This window comes from Bufo bufo, chromosome 7 (assembly GCF_905171765.1).
Source record: "Bufo bufo chromosome 7, aBufBuf1.1, whole genome shotgun sequence".
In the NCBI taxonomy this organism is placed as follows: Eukaryota; Metazoa; Chordata; class Amphibia; order Anura; family Bufonidae; genus Bufo; species Bufo bufo.
The window spans coordinates 95,246,647-95,271,140 of record NC_053395.1 but is presented as its reverse complement, the minus strand read 5'-3'; the positions used below and the strand labels follow the sequence as shown (position 1 = coordinate 95,271,140).

Below are 24,494 nucleotides of genomic sequence, written 5' to 3'. Positions count from 1 at the left end.
ATGAACTGAGCGACTGGTTGGGCATGCGTGCGGCTGCTCCATTCATTTCTATGGAAATTCTGGTGATGGCCAAGTGCTGTACTTTCCGACAGAAATGAATGGAGCGGTAACGCGCATGTGCAACTAGCTGCCTTGTTCATTTCAGGGGAGGCGGCAGGGGGTATGAGGCCCTCATTCTTCTCGTTATCAGTGGGGGTCCTTCCGCTGGGACCTAATCTAATAGTAATTTTCTATCCCGTGGATAGGGGATAACTTAATCTAACCGGAATACCCCTTTAAGGCAAATGCTTTACCATATAAAGATAGACTCTCTATACACAATCCACCTTCAGTTACATGCTTGTATTTATGTGTCTTCATTTTAAATAATATCAAGCATGTTCCAGAAGCTTCTTATTTTCTAGGATATGTTTAAGAAATTCTAAGGTGTAACAAGTATTAGATTGCAGACCATAGAATTTCACTTGCTAATAAAACCCTCTAGGCATTAAAGGGTTATTCCCATCTTTAACATTGATGGCACATCACTAGAATAGGCCATCAATGTCATAAAGGTGTGGGGGACCTGCTCCTATCACCAAAACAGGACCCCCGAAGTGACTAGAGAGCAGATTTGCATGCACGTCCACCATCCGTTCACCTGAGTTCCAAAAATAGCCGAGTGCTGCCTTGTCTGTTTCCGGCAGTGAAAGGAGAGGTGCCAACACTTGTGCCATGCGCTATCCATTCACCGCTACGGGACTTCTGAAAATAATTGAGCTCACTTGCTCGACAGTTTGCAAAACTCCCTTAGCAATAAATGGAGAGCATGCTGCACACTTTGGGAACCCTGTTCTCTTGCTAAGGACCTGCACCTATCTGACATTGAATGCATAAACTACCCCCCTGTTACTTTTTATGTAATGTCTTTTGATTATTTATTTATTTATTTATATATATAATCTCCATATATCTCCTCAGGTGGTAAGAAATAAGCCTGTGGCCCGTCAGGCACCAGGCAAGAGAAAATGTAACTGTCGACAAGAAATGAGAACAACACAGCTGGGGCCTGGCCGTTTCCAAATGACGCAGGAAGTTGTTTGTGATGAATGCCCTAATGTCAAGTATGTATGTCAAGTACAGGGTTATTCTTATATATGCAAACGAATATGAGTATGTCAAATAGTTATAAGAAATTATAAAATTCTACTAAAGTTCTGTTTAATAGATATTTTTATTAAAACCTGTAAGGCTCAGTTCACTTCTGTGTTCATTTCCATTGTACTGTTCAGTCACAGCAGAACTTAGGTTTCTACCATAGTGTCTGTAATTTTACCAGAGACTTGTGCATTCCAGCAATTTTGACCGTGCAATGGAGGCTGATGATAATACCTCCAATGTAAGTGTGAACATAGCCTTACCCGCCTAAGAAAACAATTTTTGTTTTCATCACTAATCAGCCAAACAAGAGACTTCTCCAAAAAGAAGAGTGACTCCTCTGTAGACTGCTATTTCATGTTCTTACCACTTGTGAATGTAGAGCAGGGTGTTGGTTGGCTGGAAGAGATGCCTTAGATGCAGCTCAGGGGGTTACTGGTTCTTACTTTAGATGGCCAGGATGAGGATATCCACTGCAGATAATATTCAAAATTCATGACTACTGCAAAATCCCATGATATCATCAGCCTGGACTGATGCCTGCAGATTGCAATGTAATTTAAAAAAAATAAAATTAACATTTGTTGTTAAATTGTGAGTTTTCCTTTTCTCCCCACGTTTAGACTTGTAAATGAGGAACGAACATTAGAAGTTGAAATTGAACCCGGTGTTCGAGATGGTATGGAGTATCCATTCATTGGAGAAGGTGAGCTTAGTTTTTTTGTGTACTGTCAGGTCCATAAATATTGGGACATCGACACAATTCTAACATTTTTGGCTCTATACACCACCACAATGGGTTTGAAATGAAACTAACAAGATGTGCTTTAACTGCAAACTGTCAGATTTAATTTGAGGGTATTTACATCCAAATCAGGTGACCGGTGTAGGAATTATAACAGTTTGCATATGTGCCTCCCACTTGTTAAGGGACCAAAAGTAATGGGACAGAATAATAATAATCAAACTTTCACTTTTTAATACTTGGTTGCAAATCCTTTGCTGTCAATTACAGCCTGAAGTTTGGAACGCATAGACATCACCAGACGCTGGGTTTCATCCCTGGTGATGCTCTGCCAGGCCTCTACTGTAACGGTCTTCAGTTCCTGCTTGGTCTTGGGGCATTTTCCCTTCAGTTTTGTCTTTAAGCAAGTGAAATGCATGCTCAATCAGATTCAGGCCAGGTGATTGATTTGGCCAAAACATTTTCACTTCTTTCCCTTAAAAAACTCTTTGGTTGCTTTTGCAGTATGTTTTGGGTCATTGTTCATCTGTACTGTGATGCGCCGTCCAATGAGTTCTGAAGCATTTGGCTGAATATGAGCAGATTATATCGTCCGAAACACTTCAGAATTCATCCTGCTGCTTTTGTCAGCAGTCACATCATCAATAAATACAAGAGAACCAGTTCCATTGGCAGCCATACATGCCCACGTCATGACACTACCACCACCATGCTTCATTGATGAGGTGGTATGCTTAAGATCATGAGCAGTTCCTTTCCTTCTCCATACTCTTCTCTTACCATCACTCATGGTTTACATCTTGTGGTGAACCCTCTGTATTCACTCTGGTGAAGTCTTCTCTTGATTGTTGACTTTGACACACATACACCTACCTCCTGGAGAGTGTTCTTGAACTGGCCAACTGTTGTGAAGGGTGTTTTCTTCACCAGGGAAAGAGTTCTTTGGTCATCCACCACAGTTGTTTTCTGTGGTCTTCCAGCTCTTTTGGTGTTGCTGAGCTCACCGGTGCGTTCCTTCTTTTTAAGAATGTTCCAAACAGTTGTTTTGGCCACGCCTAATGTTTTTTCTATCTCTCTGTTTTGTTTTGTTTTTGTTTGTTTTTTCAGCCTCATGATGGCTTGCTTCACTGATGGTGACAGCTCTTTGGATCTCATCTTGAGAGTTGATAGCAACAGATTCCAAATGCAAATAGCACACTTGAAATTCTGGACCTTTTTATCTGCTCATTGTAATTGGGATAATGAGGGAATAACACACACCTGGCCATGGAACAGCTGAGAAGCCAATTGTCCCATTACTTTTAGTCCCTTATCCAGTGGGAGGCACATATGCAAACTGATGTAATTCCTAAACCGTTCACCTGATTTGGATGTAAATGCCCTCAAATTAAATCTGACAGTCTGCAGTTAAAGCACATCTTGTTTGTTTCATTTCAAATCCATTGTGATGGTGTATAGAGCCAAAAATGTGTCTATGTCCCAATATTTATAGACCTGACTATGTTTTGTAACTTTTCTGTATGTTCAATAAACTTTTGTGTTCAGCTGTTAAAATGCCTTATATGCTTTTCTAGGTGAACCCCATATAGATGGAGAGCCTGGTGACTTGCGCTTTCGAATCAAAGTTCTCAAGTAAGGCTTAGATTCAGTTGAATAAACATTTCTTTCTCTCTATATTAGACAATAAAAATGTCTTAAAATTGCTTTTATTTGAGAGTGTGGCCCTAACTGCTTACAAATTTGAAACAGAGTAAAATATTTGGCTACAAATTATTTCTGAGCCATTGTTCTTGCGTATTGTGACAGCAAATCAGCAAGAATTTCAGGTGTGCATAAAGACCAAAATGGCCCATGCCTGCTGTTCTTCAGGAATTGTCTAATTCTTACACTTAAAGTGGAAGTCCACTCAAAATAATCTTATTGTGTCATAATCTCATCTGAGAAGGATTGTGTTGGTGATCTCTGTACTCCACAGTGATTTAATTGACATTGAGTTGATGGGGTTTTCAGTGCTCCATCATAATGTAGCGTCAAAAATCAGCTTGAGTAACAGATTTTAAAATCGTCATGTTCATTCTAGTGCAGAAAAGCCCAATTAAAATCTGCATGTAAGGCTACTTTCACACTAGCATTTTCAATTCTGCTATTGAGTTCCGTCATAGGATCTCAATAGCGCGGGGGGGGGAAATGCTTCAGTTTTGTCCCCATTCATTGTCAATGGGGACAAAACTGAATGAAAAGGAATGCACCAAAACACATTCCGTTCCGTTTGATTCCCATCGCGGACAGAATAACGCTGCAAGCAGTGTGGTTTTTTTTTTGTCCGCGATGATGGATCCGTCCTGACAATGTAAGTCAATGGGGACGGACTTTCAATGGTGTTCATGACTGATCTGTCAAGGCTATCTAATACATAATACAACCGGATCCGTTCATATTATTGTAACGGAAGCATTTTTGCAGATCCATGACTGATACGCAAAAAAACGCTAGTGTGAAAGTAGCCTAACAAAATCAAATCTTTTTTACATATTCATCATGGATTTGGCATGGGTACACAACCAAATCTACAGTGGAAATTATCCACCACATGGGAGCTTAGGCTAATGGTTGCCACACTGCATGGAGAGGACAAGTATCTCAAGCTGTGAATTTCACCATGCACATAATCAAGTGAACTAGTTGTTGCATTAATTGATTTCACAAAATGTGCGTTTACAGTCTGTACATTTTTTGATAGTTGAAGACCAACCTCTATATTATACTTGGTGCACCTACTTTATATGTTAGTGTAAGAGCAGAGTTATGTATCTTTGACACTTTTTAAGGCATCATTTTATGCATTTTGACTTTTTTGACCATACATGTAATCAGTGTAACTGTTTCAGGGGGTAGTTATCCAGTTGGCATGGTCATGTTAATATTGATCAGTGTTCACTGGGAAGATGTGGCTTTTGTTACCATACTGCCTCTTCCTATGGAAAATTCTGGAATGGTTAAAAGGGTATTCCGGTTCTAGCACGTTATCTATGGGACTTATGGACATACAATAGAGCAAGCCGTACGGGGTTCTCTGTGATCACTTTCCATGAGCTTGTCCAGTGTCATGTGTGGGTCACACTCATGACTCAAGTGATGTTTCATGCTTCGGGTTGGAATTGATTTATTTTTAAAATTATTTGTTTGTGTTTTCATAGACATCCTATATTTGAGCGAAGAGGGGATGACCTTTACACAAATGTCACCATTTCTTTAATTGAAGCTCTTATTGGTTTTGAAATGGACATTACACATTTGGATGGCCACAAAGTAAGTTAATAACTGACAAAAAAATGTGCTTTTCATAGGTAGGTATTGCTCCTGGTTTTGGCTAATAAATACTGACCAAATAGGCTGCGTTCACAGATATCAGTTGTGTCCAGCCAGTTAGTTCATGCCTGAGCTGGATACAGCTGATTACATTTGATGGGCTAACTTATGTGAAGTGGTTTTAGGCCAGTAGTCCCATTATTACTGAGTTTCACTATGAGAAATCAACTGTTTTGATTTACCTATATGTTATCAGTTTTTTATGTTTTGGGGGGAATTTTCTTTAAATCAGCAGACTATTCTTATCTTAAACCATGTATATGTGTCCTGTAGATTCCTTACGTATGTTCTCTATTGTCAGCAGACTAGTCTTCTCTTACTATGTATGTGTGTCCAATAGATGCCTCACTTATGTTCTTTATTCTTCTTTTTTATGGAGAAAAAAACACAAGCATAAAATTTTTAGTTTATATTCCCAGGAAGCGAACTCTTTATTTATTTCATCATTGTCACCATTGATGATCTACATTTATGTTCGTTTTTTTAGTTTTTTTTTATTTAGTAGCTGCATTTTAAATTTCCCCAGTCGTCTCCATGACACCACATCATGAGATTGACTTCCTTCTGATTGGACAGGAAAAACACAGGGAGGTTAAAAACCCCCACCCCCTCCCTCCATCGCCAGTGTTTTTTTTTTGTCCCATCAGGATAGGAAGCCGGAGAGGTGCATGGAGCTCTAGCTGGGCTCACCTGTTTTTCTTTCAGGCCGAGGTCGGATCTGCAGGGCAGCTCTCCCTCCTCCTCCGGGTTAGGCCTGGGCTCGGGCGCATTGCGATATGCCCCCCTGCGAAGATCCCCTCTGCGGCGGTCCAGGGGGACTTAATGCAGAGGGGAAAGAAGATTATGGCGGATTGGCACTGGGATGTATCCCTTCCGGCAGGCGGGTGACGTCAGACGCTGGGGGCGGAGCAAAGCGTCCTGATGTCATCAACATGCACCGCAGGTCCTGGAAGGGCAAAGGAGACTATAAAAACCCACAGGACCTGCAGAATGGCGCCCTGCACGGCGCGGCTTTTTCCTATTAGGAGTGCGCCCCTGGAAGCGGTCGGGAGTCAAGATGAGCACCCCCCCTCACGCCGGGCTCTGGAACCGAGCCTGCAACAAATCCAGGGACTGTGAGTAGCCTGATCTCAGGCACATGTTTATATAATGCTGGGTTGGTCTGCTCATCCTTCCCTCCCTTACCTTTCAGGGAGAAAAGGATTCAGCTACTACCACTAAGAAAGCCAGAAAATGTGGTATCTGCTATAAACGACTGTCCAGGTCTAAACCCCTTTGTAAGGAATGCACATCCAATGTCGTTAAAAATATCCTTGAAGATATTAGAAAAGTAGTTAAAGAGGAGGTTCAGCTGGCCTTAACATCTAAGGAACCAACACCCCCAAAAATTACTCCTCCTCAAGACATCCGCAGTAGTAGTTTACTTATTTCTGACTCCGATTCCGAAGGCCTGGCAGTTTCGGACTCAGTACAAAAACAATTCGCATCCTCAGATGAAGATGGCGAATATAAACGGTTTTTGTTCAATTCGGACGACATTGACGAGCTGATCAAAGCTATCAGAGCTACCATTCAAATGGAAATGCCAAAGACACCTAGGTCAACACAAGAAGAGAATTTTGGGGGCCTAGGAGAAAGGAAAAATGCGGTCTTTCCAGTACCAGATAGTGTACAGAAGTTGATACGTTCTGAGTGGGAGAAACCAGACAAAGGATCCTTTATTCCAAGGGGGATTAAAAGGAGTTACCCGTTTAGCCCAGATGACTGCACTGACTGGGAAATCATCTCTAAAGTAGATGCACCAGTAGCTAAGGTGGCTAAACATACAGCTCTACCCTTTGAGGATTCAGCACAACTAAAAGATCCGCTAGATAGGAAAGCAGAAAGTCTTTTAAGAAAGACCTGGGAGACAACAGCGGTCCTTCTCAAACCAGGAGTAGCTTCAACTTACGTAGCTAGAACATTAAAGGGGTATTCCCATCTTGCTTTTTCAATCTTACCAGCAGTAGATGTCCTGATAACTTCCTGGTTTGGCTCAGGCAGTTGAGTGAAGGCTGGCCATGCCTCCTCATGACTCACCCTGAGAGCTCAGTCATTGCGTGCTCGTTCATGTGGATGAGTCATCATTCTTGCAGCCTGCAAGAGTATGTAAAGCCCATCCCCCTGCTGGGGAATCACTCAGTGACCACTGACCAATGCTAGTGAACTAATGTAGTAACTTGTGGCTGTCCTGCATTCGAATACACTTTTACACATAAAACCTGTGTTACAAACCCATTCTGTGCAGCAAAAACAATAAATCACTACAGCCCAAATGTAGCCATATGATCTGTGCTAGATATAGATAGATAGATATATTCACTGACTTATTACCCAGCTTTCCCGATGTCCGATACAATCACAGACTTATTACCCAGCTTTCCCGGTGTACGATATTATCACTGACTTATTACTCAGCTTTCCCGGTGTACGATATTATTAGACTTATTACCCAGCTTTCCCGGTCTCAGATATTATCACAGACTTATTACCCAGCTTGCCCGGTCTCAGATATTATTACAGACTTATTACCCAGCTTTCCCGGTGTCTGATATTATCACTGACCTATTACCCAGCTTATGGGGGGTGGGGGGGGGGTGCATCTGTGGATGGCACTTATGGGGGTGCATCTGTGGATAGAACTTATGGGGTGGGGTGCATCTGTGGATTGCCGCCTGGACTCCTTCTGGGCACCAGAGAGCACGGCGTCCTCGGTTGCTATGAAGGAGTCTGCCCGGGACTAATAGGGGAGCATATCAATCACTAAACTCTGCCACTGTGGTCCTCCAGGGCCCTCCTTCCTCCTCTAGCATCTGCAGGACAGCAGCGTGGCAGGCAGACCATTTCTCTCCCCGGCACTATCTCCAGCATGCAGGGTCAGACATGGCTGTTTTACAAGTGATCTCTTTGGGCATGCGTGTGCGTTCTCGAGCGGCCGGCTGGGGAGAAGGTAGGACATTGTGCGCAGGCGCGGCACATACAAGTCCCGCAAGTATGTGGCCGTAACCAGGGGATACAGGTAGACAACACAGGCGCAGATGAAGGGATTTTTAAGGAGAACGGTGCAAGTTAGGAAATAGAAGTTATTTAGAAGATTATTCAAGGACACTTGGGGAAACTGATTAACAGCAACTATTAAGATGGGAATACCCCTTTAAACTTATGGCCAGAGAAACTAGAAATCCACCTAGTCAATAAAACGCCAGGCGACCAGATATTGGAGAGCTTGCCCTTACTGAAGATGGCAACCTCTTTTTTAGCAGACGCAGCAGCAGAGTCTGTCAAACTGTCCGCCCGGACAGCCGTTTTATCCAACACGGCGAGACACACTTTATGGCTTAAAACTTGGTCAGGAGACATTACTTCCAAAAATAAACTAATCGTGCTCTTCTTCCATGGTCGATACGTCTTTGGAGCGGACCTTGACAAAATCTTAGAGAATGCTACTAATAGAAAAAGGGGATTCCCGGAAGAAAGATACAAACAAAAAAGGCAGTTTTTTCGTGACCGACACTATCAACCCGAAAATAAGAAAGATAAAGTGAAGTCCGGAAGGTGGAGCTATGCAAAGGGAGGCGGGGAAGAAATTTCCTTTTCAACCCGAATCGAGCAGAATCCTCCTCCACCAATACCAAACAATGACGCCATACCAGTAGGGGGAAGGCTCAGCTCCTTTCAAAAATCTTGGGAGCACATAACAAACAATGCGTGGATATTAAACATTGTAGAAGAGGGTTACAGAATAGAGCTACTCTCTCCCCCTCCACAAAAATTTGTTATTACTACCCTTCCTACATGTCAAATTGGTATCTTTTAAAAAAACGACATCAAAGATTTGTTAAGCTTGGCCGCAATAGAACCTGTCCCAGAAGACCAGATAGGACTAGGATTCTATTCCCGTCTCTTTATTATAAAAAAAACGAACGGGAAATCCAGAGTGGTAATAAACTTAAAATACCTAAACAGATTCGTCAAGTACCAAAAATTCTAAAATGGAAACTCTAAAGTCGGCAGAAAAGCTTATAAAAAAAGACGCAGTAATGGCCACTATAGACTTAAGGGATGCCTATTATCATGTCCCGATACACAGGTCATCAAGAAAATTCCTGAGGTTTGCAATAGAGTTAAATGGACACATTCAACATTTTCAATTCAAGTGTCTCCCTTTTGGGATCTCCTCAGCTCCAAGAACCTTTACAAAGGTAATGGCGGAAGCCATAGCAAGTCTAAGAGAAAAAGCAATCTGCGTGATCCCTTATCTGGACGACCTGTTAGTAGTTGCAGACAACAAAGCTATTCTAGAGGTCCACCTCCGGATAGTTTTGAACCTTCTCCAGGGCCTAGGTTGGATAATCAACTGGGAAAAGTCAGATTTAATCCCGAACAGGCAAAAGATATTCCTAGGCATAACCCTAAATACAGTCTCCCAAAAATCCTTTCTTCCGCCTCAAAAAGTAAAGAAACTTCAAACAACACTGAGGAACTTCAAGAAAGTAAAATTCTGTTCCATCCGACAGGCAATGAAAGTGTTAGGAAGCCTTTCCGCATGTATCCCAGCAGTGGCCTGGGCACAATTTCACCTAAGACCACTTCAAAAATTAATTTTAAGCAAGTGGAACAGATCCCAAACGACTCTAGAAAAACAAATATTTTTAGATCAAAAAGTGAAGAATTCCCTGAATTGGTGGCTCAAAGAGACCAACCTAAAAAATTAGATATTTTGGGCCCAAGAACTACCCGTAGTAATTACAACGGACACGAGCCTCCAGGGTTGGGGAGCATTAGTCCAAGGGAACTCCTACCAGGGAAAATGGCAAAATTTAAGTAAAACATCAATTCTCAAACTTCAGGGAACTGAGGGCAATTTGGGAGGCATTGAAACACACGAGTCTGATATCAGTAGGACGTCACGTCCTAGTGTATTCAGACAATGCAACAGCAGTGGCCTTCATCCAACACCAGGGAGGCACAAGACACCATCTACTACAGGGCCTATCAAACAAAATTTTCTCCTGGGCAGAGAAAAACATAGTCACTATCAGCAGTCCACCTGAAAGGATATCTAAATGTGCAGGCCGACTACCTGAGTCGCCAAACGTTAGACCCGGGAGAATGGAAGTTATCCCCGGAGGCTTTCCAACTAATCTCAAGGAAATGGGGCAGACCGACAGTAGACCTATTTGCGTCCAGAAAAAAATCACCAGTTGAGTCAATTCTTCTCCCTCAACCCAAGGGATCATCCTCTGGCAGTGGATGCCTTCAACCAAAATTGGACGACGAATCTAGTCTACGCATTCCCTCTGTTTCTACTAATCCCCAGAGTTCTCCAGAAATTTCAGAAGGAAAGCTGTACGTTAATTCTGATAACTCCCCTTTGGCCCAAGAGGAGTTGGTTTGCGCTGTTAAAAGCCCTCAGCATAGAAGCCCCTCTCCTTCTACCTCTAAGGCCAGACCTTCTAAGTCAGGGACCTATTACTCACCCAGAGTTACAGATGTTAAAGTTATCAGCCTGGATTCTGAAGAATCCAATTTGTTGAACCTAGGGTTATCCAGAAAAGTAGTGAACACTTTACTCCTAAGCAGGAAACAAAGCACGAATTTGAAAATATGGGGAAAATTCGCTGAATGGTCAGGAAAATCCTTTGACCGGTTCAAGGCCAATATCCCACTAATCTTGGAATTTATTCAGGAAGGCTTAGATTTAGGACTATCCCCTAATACCCTTAGGGCAGGAGTGCACAACCTGCGGCCCGGGGGCCACATGCGGCCCTCGATACCATTCTGTGTGGCCCCCAATTATCTGGTAGCAGACATGTATGTCTATGTCTTGTGGCTGCTCACATGTATCTTTCATGTAATTTCCCATTAAATGGGAGTACTAGAAGTGTAACTAGACATTTATGATATACCATAAAAATAGTATTTCAGTTGGTAATACCCCTTTAGGTTTTATTTTCGGCCCTTGGAATGGGTTCAAGCCGACAATGTGGCCCCCAACCAGAAAAGGTTGTGCACCCCTGCCTTAGGGTCTAAGTATCGGCGCTAGGAGCCTTATATAACACCAGGCTCACAGAACATCCCTGGGTAACTAGATTTCTCAAGGCAGCGGATAGGATCAGACCTACGATCAAAAACATGGTAGCTCCTTGGAATCTCAATACGGTGCTGGCCAGCCTGATTTCTGGTCCATTTGAGCCTATAGACGCAATCCCCATCAAATGGCTTACCATCAAAACTATCTTCTTAGTGGCAATAACATCGGCCAGAAGAGTCTGTGAGCTGCAGGCCTTGTCCATTCAAGAACCTTTTTTCTCGGTGTTCCATGACAAACTAGTACTTACATTAGATCCTATGTTTCTCCCAAAGGTGGTCTCTACCTTTCATAGGTCACAGGACATTGTACTTCCCTCATTTTGCAACAATCCAAAAAATGAACAAGAAATCTCCTACCACACATTAGACTTTCGGAGAGCAGTCCTAAAATATCTGGAAGCAACCAGACAATGGAGATTAGACAAAAATCTTTTCATCCAGTTCTCAGGAGCCAATAAGGGGAAAAAAGCAGCAAAAAGCTCCATCTCCAGATGGATAAGATTAGCTATCTCTGAAGCATATAAAGTCAAAGGGAAAGAAGCCCCTGCTTCCCTAAAAGCACATTCCACAAGGTGCATGGCCACCTCCTGGGCGGAAAAAGCTTCAGCCTCTTTAAAGCAAATTTGCAGAGCAGCAACTTGGAAAATAATTCATACCTTTACCAAGCATTACAGATTAGCTATCCTTGCCAATGACGACTTAAGGTTTGGATGTAAAGTCCTTTCTGCAGTTGTTGTCCGTCCCCCCCCCCCCCCCCCCCCCCTAATAATTTTCTTTGATATTTACTCAGGATGTGGTGTCATGGAGACGACTGGGGAAAAGAGTATTACACTCACTGGTAATCTGGTTTCCTGGAAGTCTCCATGACACCACATACATCCCACCCTTTAGATACTTAATTCAGCGGGGTTTTTTTCTGTTATCCTTTCATCCTGGGGTTCTTTGTTAAAATACACTTGCGATGGAGGGAGGGGGTGGGGTTTTTAACCTCTGTGTTTTTCCTGTCCAATCAGAAGGAAGTCAATCTCAGGATGTGGTGTCATGGAGACTTCCAGGAAACCGGATTACCGGTGAGTGTAATACTCTTTTCTCGCACATTCTATTGCCGGACACAGACCATGGGGTATAGCCTAGGTCATTACTAGGAGGAGACACTATGCAAATAGAAAAAGAAAGCTCCTCCTCCCTGGGCTATACCCCCAGGTTCCACCGGGAGGACCCCAGTTCTTGCTTAGTGTCGGATAAGGAGGATGACATTCTCTCTACTCACGTTTATTTTTTTCTGCAGTGGACGCAGGGTCGCAATTCTGCTTCCCTGGTCTCTTGGTGGAGCAAACGCCGGGGTCGAATTGACGTCCCCGGCTACTTCCCACCCTCCCCAGAAGTTAAGTGGAACCGGGCTCGATCTGCAGCTCTGGCGGCCTACCAGATTTGTGGTCAACTTACTGCCCTCCTCCAGATCACTGCCACTCCTTGTGCCAGCTGACTGAGAGGTGACCTCCGCTGGTGTGGATTTGAGGGCGAAGACTACAGGACGCATATAAGTACACTGCCTCCCCTGTCTCTCGGTGTGACGCTAGGGCCGCTTGGTGGGGGGGTTTGAAGGGGGAGAGGTCTGGGGCATCGCTTCATAAGCAGCAACTTCCCGTCTTCCCTCGGCGGTGTCTAGGGGGCGGACCCTCCTACCCTTCCGGCAGCCGCGTCTTCTTATTTTCATATTTCCCGCGGGCGGGTTTCTTGCCTCCTGCCTCGATTTGTGGGCGGCGCTCTGTCTTCTGCTACTTCTGGCTCAGCGCTCTAGGCTGCTCTTGGCTCCACTCTTCCCCGGTTGCGTGCTGCAGGAACGGTAGAAGACCCTGGCCCCTTCCATTGCAGGATTACCGCCATCATGCCAAAACCTGGGGCCTCACAAAAATCCAAGTCGGCCCCTCTGGGGCTATGTAAAGTTTGCGGCTTGCCACTTTCGGTCTCTGGGTCCTGTGACTCTTGCCTTGCCTCTGAACAGGATCATCCTCTCCTCCCCCTCTCACTCAGCCCAGTCCTCCCTCCGCCCTGTCAGAGCCCGCGGAACCTTCTTGGGCCTCTGCCATTTCTAGGGCGGCTGCTGACTTAGCCCAAGTCTCTCGGGCCGCCATGGCCTTCATGGAACGCATGGCGTCTACGGATCCTGCGGCTACCACCATACCGCTTCCCAGTGGTTCCCACAGACGACGCTTAACCACTAAGAGGCAGCGTACACAGCAGCATCCTTCCTTGGATGATTCTGCTTCCCCTCCTCGCCTAGAGGCCCGTTCAGACACTTCCCCTCCTCGCAGAGATCATATATCATATCGGAAGGGGAGAGATCCAGTTCTGACAAGGACACAGAGCTGGAGCTCTCGCCCAAGCTGTCCACTATGGTGGCAGACTTGGTGGCGGCAGTCCGGGATACTTTCGATATTCAGGGGAAACTACTTCCGCTGGTAGCCAGGAATTCCCTCTTTTCCACTCGAGGAAACCTCAAACGGTTGTATTCCCCATACATGGCGAGTTCGACAAGGTCCTCTCTCTAAGGCCTGGGACCGCCCGAATCATCGTTTTTCTGCTATGAAACGTATGGATACTCTTTATCCATTTCCTGCAGAAAATGTGCAGCAGTGGTCTTCTCCTCCTAAGGTTGACCCGCCGGTGGCCAGATTAGCTAAGAATATGGCCATTCCTGTCTTGGACGGTTCGTCTCTACGGGATGCAGTGGACAGTCGTTTGGATTCTCTGTCCAAAGCCATCTTCACTCTGGCGGGCACTGGCCTGTGGCCCGCTTTCGCCTCGGCCTGGGTATCAAGAGCGCTTTCTGTATGGTTGCAGCGCCACCATCAGGACCTGGCGGAGCAGGATGCCTCTGCGGACACCTTGAATTTTGTCCTCCAGATGTCGCAGCCAACGAAGTTTCTTTGCGTAGCTTCCTTTGATGTTAGCATTCTCTTTGCGCGTATCTCGGCCCTTTCGGTCACACAGTGTAGAGAAGTTTGGTTGAAGGTTTGGGACGCTGACGCTTCCTCTAAGCGTTCCCTTACTAACCTCCCCCTTTTCGGATTCAAGGCTTTTTGGTGCTAAGCTGGACGAGATCATCTCAGACGCGACGGGGGGCAAGAGTACCAACCTGCCCCAATCTAGATCCAAGCGCACCTTTTGGAGGTCGGTCCTCTGCTTCTAGGAACCAGTCCTTTCGTTGCTTCTCCTCTTTCAGATCTGCGGCGGCCCCCTTCCTGGGTGGCTCTCAGGACTCCCGTAAGAAACCTGCCTTTAATCCCCAGCCTTCCTGGCGCCCGTGGCCACAGTCAGCCCGCCCTGCTGCTCCCAAGCAGTCTTCCGCCTGAAGGGGCGCCCCCACCTCTTACGGTGGGGGGCCGATTGCTCTCCTTTCAACAGGTTTGGAGAGATCATATCCAGGACGCCTGGGCCCTGGAAATTGTAACATCTGGTTACAAAATAGAATTCGCTTCCAGGCCTTCAGAGCGTTTCTTCTTGGGTTCCGGGGGATCCGGTCTGGGCTTCGGCTCTTTTACAGGCGGTCTCTTGCCTTTTGGACAGGGGAGTGATTATTCCAGTCCCCTTGGAGGAGCAAGGCGCAGGTTTCTACTCCAACCTATTGGTGGTGCCAAAGAGGTGCGTCCTGTTCTAGATCTGAAGCTGTTAAACAGGTCTCTGCGGGTCCGGAGGTTCCGGATGGAGTCCCTCCGATCCGTTATTGCTTCTTTTCTTCCAGGGGAATTCCTCACGTCGGTGGACATACAAGACGCCTATTTGCCTGTCCCTATAGCAGAATCTCACCACAGGTTTCTGCGCTTCGCTGTCGGCGGGCAGCATTACCAGTTTGTCGCCCTGCCCTTTGGGCTGGTTACGGCCCTTCGGGTTTTTACAAAGATCTTGGCGCTCCTCCGTACCAGGGGCATATCTCTGTTGCCCTACCTGGACGATATACTGATAAAGGCTTCCTCCCTTCCCCAGGCCAGGGACAGCGTCCGGATCACTGTTCAGACTCTGGAGCAGTTTGGCTGGCTGATCAATGTCCAGAAGTCATCTCTTATCCCCTCACAGAGGTTGACCTTCCTAGGGATGGTTCTGGACACCACGGCAGCTCGGATATTCCTGCCGAGTTCCAAGTCCTCTCGAATTCAGGAGTCTGTATCTCGCCTACTGCGCTCTCGGTGACTCTCCATCCGGGAGTGCATGAGGGTTCTGGGGCTGATGGTGGCCTCCTTCGAGGCCGTCCCCTTTGCCCAGTTTCACACTCTGCCTCTACAGCGGGCGAGTCTGTCCTTTTGGGACAGGACGTCGCACGGTCTGGCCTCTCGAGTCCGTCTGCCTCCTCGGGTTCGGGCGGACCTCTTGTGGTGGCTTTCCCCCCAAAACTTGATTTCAGGGAGGTCCTTTCTTCCGATCTCCTGGACAGTCGTCACCACCGACGCCAGCCTCCTAGGTTGGGGGGGTGGTCTACAGACCCGGACGGTGCAGGGGCTTTGGTCGGCGGCAGAGGCCCGCCTTCCGATCAATGTGCTGGAGCTCAGAGCAATTTTCCTCTCCCTTTCTTACTGGACTCATCTCCTGGCAGGTCTCCCGGTAAGGGTCCAGTCGGACAATGCCACTGCCGTGGCTTACGTAAACCACCAGGGCGGGACCCGCAGCCGGACAGTGATGCAGGAGGCGGAGAGGATCCTCCAGTGGGCGGAGACTCATGTTCCAGTACTGTCGGCAGTGTACATCCCGGGGATCGACAATTGGAAGGCGGACTTTCTCAGCCGCAACACGGTGGATCCAGGAGAGTGGTCCTTAAATCTGGAAGTTTTCGAGGACATCAGTCGCCAGTGGGGCCGCCCGGATGTCGACCTGATGGCGTCCAGGCTCAACAACAAGGTTCCCACGTTTCTGGCCTGTGCTCGCGACCCGGAGGCGTACAGGGTGGACGTGCTGGTGTCTCCGTGGCGAGGCTTCCCTCTCCTTTGTCTTTCCACCTCTGCCTCTACTACCGAAGGTCCTTCGCAAGATCACGTTGGAAGGGATTCCGACCATTCTCATCGCCCCTGATTGGCCACGCCGCGCCTGGTTCTCGGACGTCACTCGGATGCTGGCAGACGTGCCGTGGCCTCTTCCTCTCAGGGAGGACCTACTGTCTCAAGGACCGCTCTTCCACCAGAATTTACGGTCACTGCGTTTAACGGCGTGGCTGTTGAGACCGCCATCCTGAAGAAGAGGGGCTTCTCGGACTCTGTGGTGAAGACCATGATCAAGGCCAGAAAACCAGTTTCATCCCGGATATACTATCGTACCTGGAAGGCCTTTCTTGCCTTTTGTGAGAAACTGGGCGTTTTTCCCCTTCGTTTCTCGGTTCCGGTGATCCTCTCCTTTCTCCAGTCGGGTCTTGAGATGGGAATGTCGTTGAGCTCTCTGAAGGGTTAGCTCTCTGCTCTGGCCATTTTCTTTCAGCGATCCCTGGCTCTGCTCGGTCCAGTGAGGACCTTCCTACAAGGGGTGGCGCATTCGGTCCCTCCGTATGTTCCTCCCCTGCCCCCCTGGGACTTGAACTTGGTTCTGTCTTCCCTCCAGGCGGCTCCCTTTGAACCTTTTGAGGGAGGTTTCTTTGAATCTTCTCACCTGGAAGGTGGTCTTTTTGGTGGCGATCACCTCGATCAGGAGGGTATCGGAGCTGGCCGCGTTTTCCTGTAGGGAGCCCTTTTTGGTTTTCCATCAGGATAAGGCGGTGCTGCGCCCCGTCCCTTCATTTTTGCCCAAGGTTGTCTCCGCCTTCCACCTTAATGAAGATATAGGCCTGCCCTCTTTTTGTCCATCTCCGGCGAACCGCAAGGAGTGCGCTCTCCATTCCCTGGACGTTGTCCGGGCTCTGCGTGTGTACCCGTCGGTGACTGTCTCTTTCTGCCGTACGGATTCCCTTTTCGGGATTCCGGAAGGGCCTCGTAAAGGTCTGCGACTTCCAAGGTCTCGGTAGCCCGATGGATTCGGTCGGCTATTGCCACGGCTTATCGTGCCCGTGGCAGGGTTCCCCCAGCCGGGGTTACCGCGCACTCCACCAGGGCGGCCTCCTGGGCTAGGTGTAATCGCGCCTCGGCATCTCAACTTTGTAAGGCGGCCACCTGGTCTTCCTTGCATACCTTTACAAAGTTTTACCAGTTGCACTCTTTGGCATCGGTTGATGCTGTCCTTGAGCGCAAGGTATTGCAGGCGGTGGTTCCTGTTTGACCGCTGGGCGTTTTCTCCTGGAGGTGCCGGTTTTTCCCACCCCATGGACTGCTCTAGAACGTCCCATGGTCTGTGTCCCCCAATGGAATGTGCGAGAAAAGGAGATTTATTGTGAAACTCGCCTGTAAAATCTTTTTCTCGTCTTTTCCATTGGGGGACACAGCTCCCTCCCATTCTTACCTGTTGTAGGAAGGGTTGGTTTAGTTCTTCGGGTCCTGAAGGTTTTCGGTCCGATGGCGGTATTCAGTTGTTCTGGTCTCTATGGCTTTGGTCTCCTTCTCCTACTGCTTTTGCACGCACTGGGGTCCTCTCGGTGGAACATGGGGGTATAGCCCAGGGAGGAGGAGCTTTCTTTTTCTATTTGCATAGTGTCTCCTCCTAGTAATGACCTAGGCTATACCCAATGGAAAAGACGAGAAAAAGATTTTACAGGTGAGTTTCACAAAAAATCTCCTTTTAGTTGCTAGTAAGCGCTTTGTGCTATTTAGACACATACCATATAAAAAGCATATACTGTACGCTGAACTCTACCAAAACATGCCTTTTACTTTATTCATAGGTTCATATAATGCGAGACAAAATAACAAAACCAGGAGCAAAGCTGTGGAAAAAAGGAGAGGGCCTTCCAAATTTTGACAATAATAACATCAAAGGATCCCTAGTTATTACTTTTGATGTGGAATTTCCAAAGGAACAGCTAACAGAGGAGCAGAAAAATGGCATGTATCACACTTTCAGTTAAAGGAAGGCATTATTTGCTAAATAAAGCTTTTCCTAGGAATGTGAATTTCACCAAGAAGGCATGTGTAAATCTTTGATGTTAGTTGTCTGTAGGTGAATGTGCTTTTGACCCTCCATGGGTTTCACTTTAAATCATGTTTTTAATTTCGTGAAGATAACCTCTTGCCATATACCGTTTTCATGTGTCATTAGCCAAAGTGGAGAGCAACTAACATAGTGGCTGGGTCTACCAGTGTTGGAATCAATCTATATATTCGTTGGCATGGCCAGCATGTAATGCTACAGTATTAAATGCGCTTTTGATACTGGACCTGAGGCGCTCAGCTTTTCTCGCCCATATTCATTGGGGGACACAGAGACCGTGGGTATAGCTATGTCCTCTAGGAGGCGTTGACACTAGGTAAAAGCTGTTAGCTCCTCCCCTGGCAGCTATACCCCCTCCAGCCTGGAGAGAGCTTCAGTTTTTTTCTAGTGTCAATAGGAGGCAAGACCTCCCTGCTCTGCAGGATAGGTCCTGAAGATTTTTTATTTTATTTTTACATTTTTTCAGGTTTGAAACAGTGGTCGCCTAGCCTCCCTGTTCTCCCGGGGGAGCATGGCAGCGTTGGCCCGCCACGCTGCCTCCTCCCCCACAAGAAGACAAGGTGGACCAGGGCAGACTCGCTCCCCTGCATCCCACCAGCGGAAGGATCACCCATCCAAGTCCCTCTTCCAGTGTCCTGCCACTACGGTGCCAGTAGCTGAAGGGGTGACCCTGCTGAAGAAGAGGAATGGTGAAGATGGCGGCAGGACAGATAAGTAATGCCTACTCCCGGCCTTCAAACCCCACCTACAATAGGCACTCTCCGGTCTCCTGCGTGACTCGACCGGTGGGGGGGGGTGATGTTATTAGACATCTTGAGCACATTCCCGGTGAACAGAGTATTACATTCGGGTTGGGAGGGGGCGGGACCTATCTTGGGCGCTCAGTCCGGGACGCATAGGAGAGGAAGCAGCACAAGTCTATCATTACCTCCTCTCCCGCTTACAGGACGGGCGGCGCTCCACATCGGCTCTCCAGGGCAGCCTGCTGGCGTCACAATCTATACAGGCGCTGTGGGTGTTACTATCGGCGCGCGCGCTCTGCCGCAGCAGAGGCTGAGTGAGGGGGCGGGGCCTTCTCTTCCCGCCACAGCATTCAGGAAGCTCTTCTCAGGGAACATCCTCCTATGGCGGTGCTCGCTCCTGGCTTTGGTAGGAACTGTTGTCTCCTCTCCTCAGGTCACTGTACCCTCTCCAGTCTCAGGTGTGTCCTTCCCTGGGTAACAATCATGTCTGATCCCACGGGTGCTCATCCTAAGCTGCCAATAGCTGTCCATTATGCCTGCTCCATGTGACACAAAATTATGCCTGCTCCATGTGTCAGGCAACCCTCTCTCAGGCGGTAGAAAACCTCTCTAAAATCTCCCAATCCACCCTATCTATTGTGGGTCGCTTGGTTGAGAATCCGCCACCAGCGCAGGATGCACCTCCTTCGAATGCACCCTCCAGAGCTTCTTGCTCGGATGACCCCCCCCCCCCCCCCCCCCCCCCCCCAGGTCACTTCCCTCTGGTGAATCCGTCAGTGCACAGCAATCACAAAAGCGTCCCGGAGTAGAACACGTTTTTTCCTCTGACGCATCTCCCTCTCCATCCCTTGTAAGATCTCTTAGGTTTTTCTTCTCCTTGGGTACGTGCCGTCCGAAGGAGAGGTAGAAAATTCTGATTTGGACATGGATACGGAGCAGCCTTTCAAGTTGGCCTCTACTATATATAGCCTCATTGCTGCCATCCGTGACACCTTCCAGGTGCAGGATGATCCCACCCCCACTGACCAACAGGGGATATCCTTTTTCCGTCCAAAACAGGCCTCGAAGGTGTTTCCTCGCCATAATGATTTTTCGGCGGTGGTTTCTAAGGCTTGGGATCATCCAGACATGCGTTTTTCCGCTCCTAAAAAGCTGGAAATTCTATATCCATTCCCAGCGGATTGTGTGTCCATCCCCTCCTAAGGTCGACCCACCAGTGGCACAGCTAGACAATAATACGGCTATTTCTGTAGCCGATGGATCCTCCCTTCAGACCCCTAAAGACCGTCGGATGGAATCCTTGACTAAGTCCCTCTTTGCAGCTACAGGGTCAGCCCTTAGGCCCGTGTTCACCTCCGCGTGGGTGGCAAAGGCAATCTGAGTGGGGCAGCCAGCTGGACCAGGACTTGGTATCTGAGGTCCCTGCTCAGGATCTCCGATCCTTGGCACAGCTGATCACCCAGGCGGGGAAGTTCCTCTGCGAAGCGTCCTTGGACGCAGGCGCCCTCATTGCGCACTCTTAGCACTTGCAGTCACCTTACGCCGCAAGCTCTGGCTGAAGGTGTTGGCAGCAGACGCGACTTCCAAGCGTTCTCTAACCGGACTTCCTTTCGCAGGCGCCCGTCTTTGGTACTCGGCTGGACGAAATTATTTCCGAGGCCACTGGAGGCAAGAGCACCCATCTCCCACAACCTAGAGCAAATTGTGCCTCTCACGCTAGATCAGGTTCCTCACGTGGTAGGCCCTTTCGTCGATTCGCTAGTTCTAGCCCCGCGACGAGCTCTTACGCTGGTGGGGGGGGGCGGGTTTGCTTCCCAGGATCGACGCAAAAAGCAGTCCTTTCGGGCCCAGCCATCCTGGTGCCCCAGGACTCAGGCCGCTCGACCTTCTGCGGCTAAGGCTACTTTCACACTAGCGTTGTTTTAATCCGGCGTTCAATTCCGACACCGGAACTGCCCGCCGGATCCGGAAAAACGTGTGAAAACGGATTACATTTGAATCCTGATCAGGATTTTGATCACAATGAAAAAATGCATTGGAAAAAACGGATCCGCCATTTATGGACTTTAACTTTTTTTTTCACATTTTTCGGGTTTAACATGCAAAAGCCGGATCCGTTTTGACTGAACACACAGCGCCAGATCCGGCGTTAATGCAAGTCAATGGGAAAAAGGCCTGATCCGGCGTTCAGTCAAAGTGTTCAGGCTTTTTGGCCGGAGGTAAAAATACTGCATGCTACGTTTTTCTGAAATGCCTGATCAGTCAAAAAGACTGAACTGAAGACATCCTGATACATCCTGAAGGACTGACTCTCCATTCAGAATGCATGGGGATAAAACTGATCAGTTCTTTTCCGGATTTGAGCCCCTAGGACGGAACTCAGCGCCGGAAAAGAAAAACGCTAGTGTGAAAGTACCCTAAGCAATCCTCAGCCTCAAGGTGCGCCCCCACCCAACAGGGTGGCGGCCGCCTCCTCCTCTTCCAGGACGTCTGGCGGACCCACGTCTCCGACGCTTGGGCACTCGAGATTGTATCCTCAGAATACGCGATCGAGTTCTCGTCCCTCCCCCCAGACAGGTTTTTTCAATCCCGTCCGGACCCTGGGCGGGCGGCCACATTCTCCCAGGCCATTCAGTCCCTCCTGGACCGAGGAGTCATCTCTCCTGTTCCCACAGCAGAGAGGTTCAAGGGGTTCTACTCAAACCTTTTTGTGGTCCCCAAAAAGGAGGGCTCTGTGCGCCCAATCCTGGACATCAAACTGCTGAACAGGTTCCTCCGTCTCTAGCAGTTTCGGATGGAATCCCTTCGTTCCGTAATTGCTTCTCTATTCCTTTCGGCCATAGATCTCCAGGACGCATACCTCCACATCCCCATCGCTCGGAGTCATAAGCACTTCCTCAGGTTTGCAGTTGGAGACTATCATTATCAGTTTGTCACCCTCCCGTTCGGGCTGGCAACTGCGCCTCGGGTCTTCACAAAAATTCTGGCCCCTCTTCTCGCCCTGCTCCGTTCCAGAGGCATCTACCTTATGTCTTATCTGGACAACATCCTTATCAAGGCTCCCTCTTTCGCTCAGGCGTCGAGCAGCGTAAAGATCAAGCTGGAAGCCCTTGCACGTTTCTGGTGGCTGGTCAATCTTCAGAAGTCATCTCTGACTCCCTCCAGACAACTGGTCTTTCTGGGTATGCTTCTGGACACGGAAGCGGCACATGTTCGCCTTCCTCCGGACAAGTGACTGGCCTTACACCGCTCGGTGAGGGTTCTTCTCGACTGCAGGCTTCCATCCATTCGCCTCTGCATGAGGACCTTAGGGAAGATGGTTGCCTGTTTCAAGGCGATTCCCTTTGCCCAGTTACACTCTCGCACGTTTCAGAGAGCGATCCTGTCCTCCTGGGACAAATCGTCCGAGAGTCTGGACTATCCCATCCGCCTCTCTTCTCAAGTGAGGTCGTTCCTCTTTTGGTGGCTGTCGGTTACAGTTCTAGGAAGGTCCTTCCTTCCAATATCCTGGACGGTTGTTACCACAGACGCCAGTCTGCAAGGTTGGGGGAGGAGTGTTCCCTCCCAGGACAGTCCAAGGCACATGGTCTCGGTCGGAGTCCAAGCTTCCGATCAATATCTTGGAGCTCAGGGCGATTCTTTTATCCCATCGACATTGGACCCACCTCCTGAGGGGTCGCCCAGTCAGAGTCCAGTTGGACAATGCCACAGCGGTGGCGTACATCAACCACCAGGGGGTAACACGCAGCTTTGCGGTGATGCAGGAATCTGCCAAAATCTTACGCTGGGCGAAGGCCCACGTACCGGAAATTTCAGCAATCTACATCCTGGAGAACTGGACTGCGGACTTCCTCAACAGGACGACAATAGATCCAGGCGAGTGGTCCCTCCACCCAGAGGTATTCGAGGAGATCTGTCTACGTTGAGGTCGCCTGGACGTGGACTTGATGGCCTCAAGACTCAATCGGAAACTTCCCACCTTCCTCTCCCGAGCAAGAGATTCGGAAGCTTGCGGCATGGACGCCCTGATCTCCCTTGGCAGGGGTTCTTCCTCCTTTATGTGTTTCCCCCCTTCCCCCTCCTACCCAGGATTCTACGGAAAATCAGGATGGAGGGCATTGCGACGATCCTCGTCGCCCCGGATTGGCCCCATCGCGTGTGGTACGCCAACCTCGTTCTCCTTCTAGGAGGCGTCCCTTGGTCACTACCACTTAGAGACTACCTTCTTTTGCAGGGACCGGTCTTCCGTAAGCATTTAAGGTCTTAGTTTGACGGCGTAGCCATTGAAACCGCCATTCTGACGTGAAGAGGTTTTTCTACGGATATCATCCGCACTATGATTCAGGCCAGGAATTCTTCATCGTCCAGGATCTATTACAGGACCTGGAGGTCCTTCCTGGGTTTCTGTGAAAGCTGGAACATTCCACCACTTCGTTTTTCTCTCCCCACGGTCCTGTCCTTTCTTCAATCAGGGTTGGACCTTGGTCTGGCCCTTAGTTCTTTGAAGGGTCAGGTGTTGGCGCTTTCTATCCTTTTCTAGCGCCCTCTGGCCCCCCTGGGGCCTGTAGAAACCTTCCTTCAGGGAGTGACACATACGGTTCCTCCATACCGTCCTCCTTTACCGCCTTGGGATCTGAATTTAGTCCTTTCAGCGCTCCAGGCTTCCTCATTTGAGCCTTTGCGGGAGATTTCACTCCGACTCCTGTCCTGGAAGGTAGTTTTCCTTGTAGCTATCATATCCATCGGACAGGTGTCTGAGTTGGTGGCGCTCTCTTGCAGAGAACCCTTCCTGGTTCTTTATAAGGATAAAGCGGTTCTCCGGCCCGTTCCTTTCTTCTGAAGGTGGTTACTGACTTCCATATCAACGAAGAAATTGTCCTTCCCTCACTGTGTCCCTCTCCTTCACACCCTAAGGAAAGGGAGTTACACCATTTGGATGTTGTCAGAGCTCTAAAGACTTATTTAGCAGACTCCGGTCCCTTCCGCCGTACGGACTCCCTTTTTGTCATTCCGGAGGGTCCTCATAAGGGATTGGCGGCCTCCAAGGTGGCAATCGCACGTTGGATTTGGGCTGCAATTGCGGAGGCATACCACGCCCGGGGCAGGGTTCTTTCCTTAGGTGTCACGGCTCACTCCACCAGAACGGTGGGCGCATCTTGGGCTCGGAGGAATCGCACTTCGGCTGCACAGTTGTGTAAGGAGGCTACTTGGTCCTCCCTCCTTACACACATTCACAAAATTTTACCAGGTGCATGCATCGGCGGACGCTGCCTTGGGCCGTGTGGTCTTGCAGGCAGCAGTTTCTTAGA

General features: G+C 48.3%; 1 protein-coding gene across 1 annotated transcript in view; it reads left to right on the top strand.

Moving 5' to 3' along the window:
• Nucleotides 1–24,494, top strand: part of DNAJB11 (DnaJ heat shock protein family (Hsp40) member B11) — a 66,290-nt gene that overhangs the window by 33,580 nt on the left and 8,216 nt on the right. Inside the window, exons 5-9 of the mRNA XM_040440521.1 lie at nucleotides 961–1,103; nucleotides 1,761–1,843; nucleotides 3,457–3,514; nucleotides 5,080–5,191; nucleotides 18,177–18,336. Coding sequence (XP_040296455.1) covers nucleotides 961–1,103; nucleotides 1,761–1,843; nucleotides 3,457–3,514; nucleotides 5,080–5,191; nucleotides 18,177–18,336 — 556 coding nt within the window. The remainder of the gene's footprint in view (nucleotides 1–960; nucleotides 1,104–1,760; nucleotides 1,844–3,456; nucleotides 3,515–5,079; nucleotides 5,192–18,176; nucleotides 18,337–24,494) is intronic.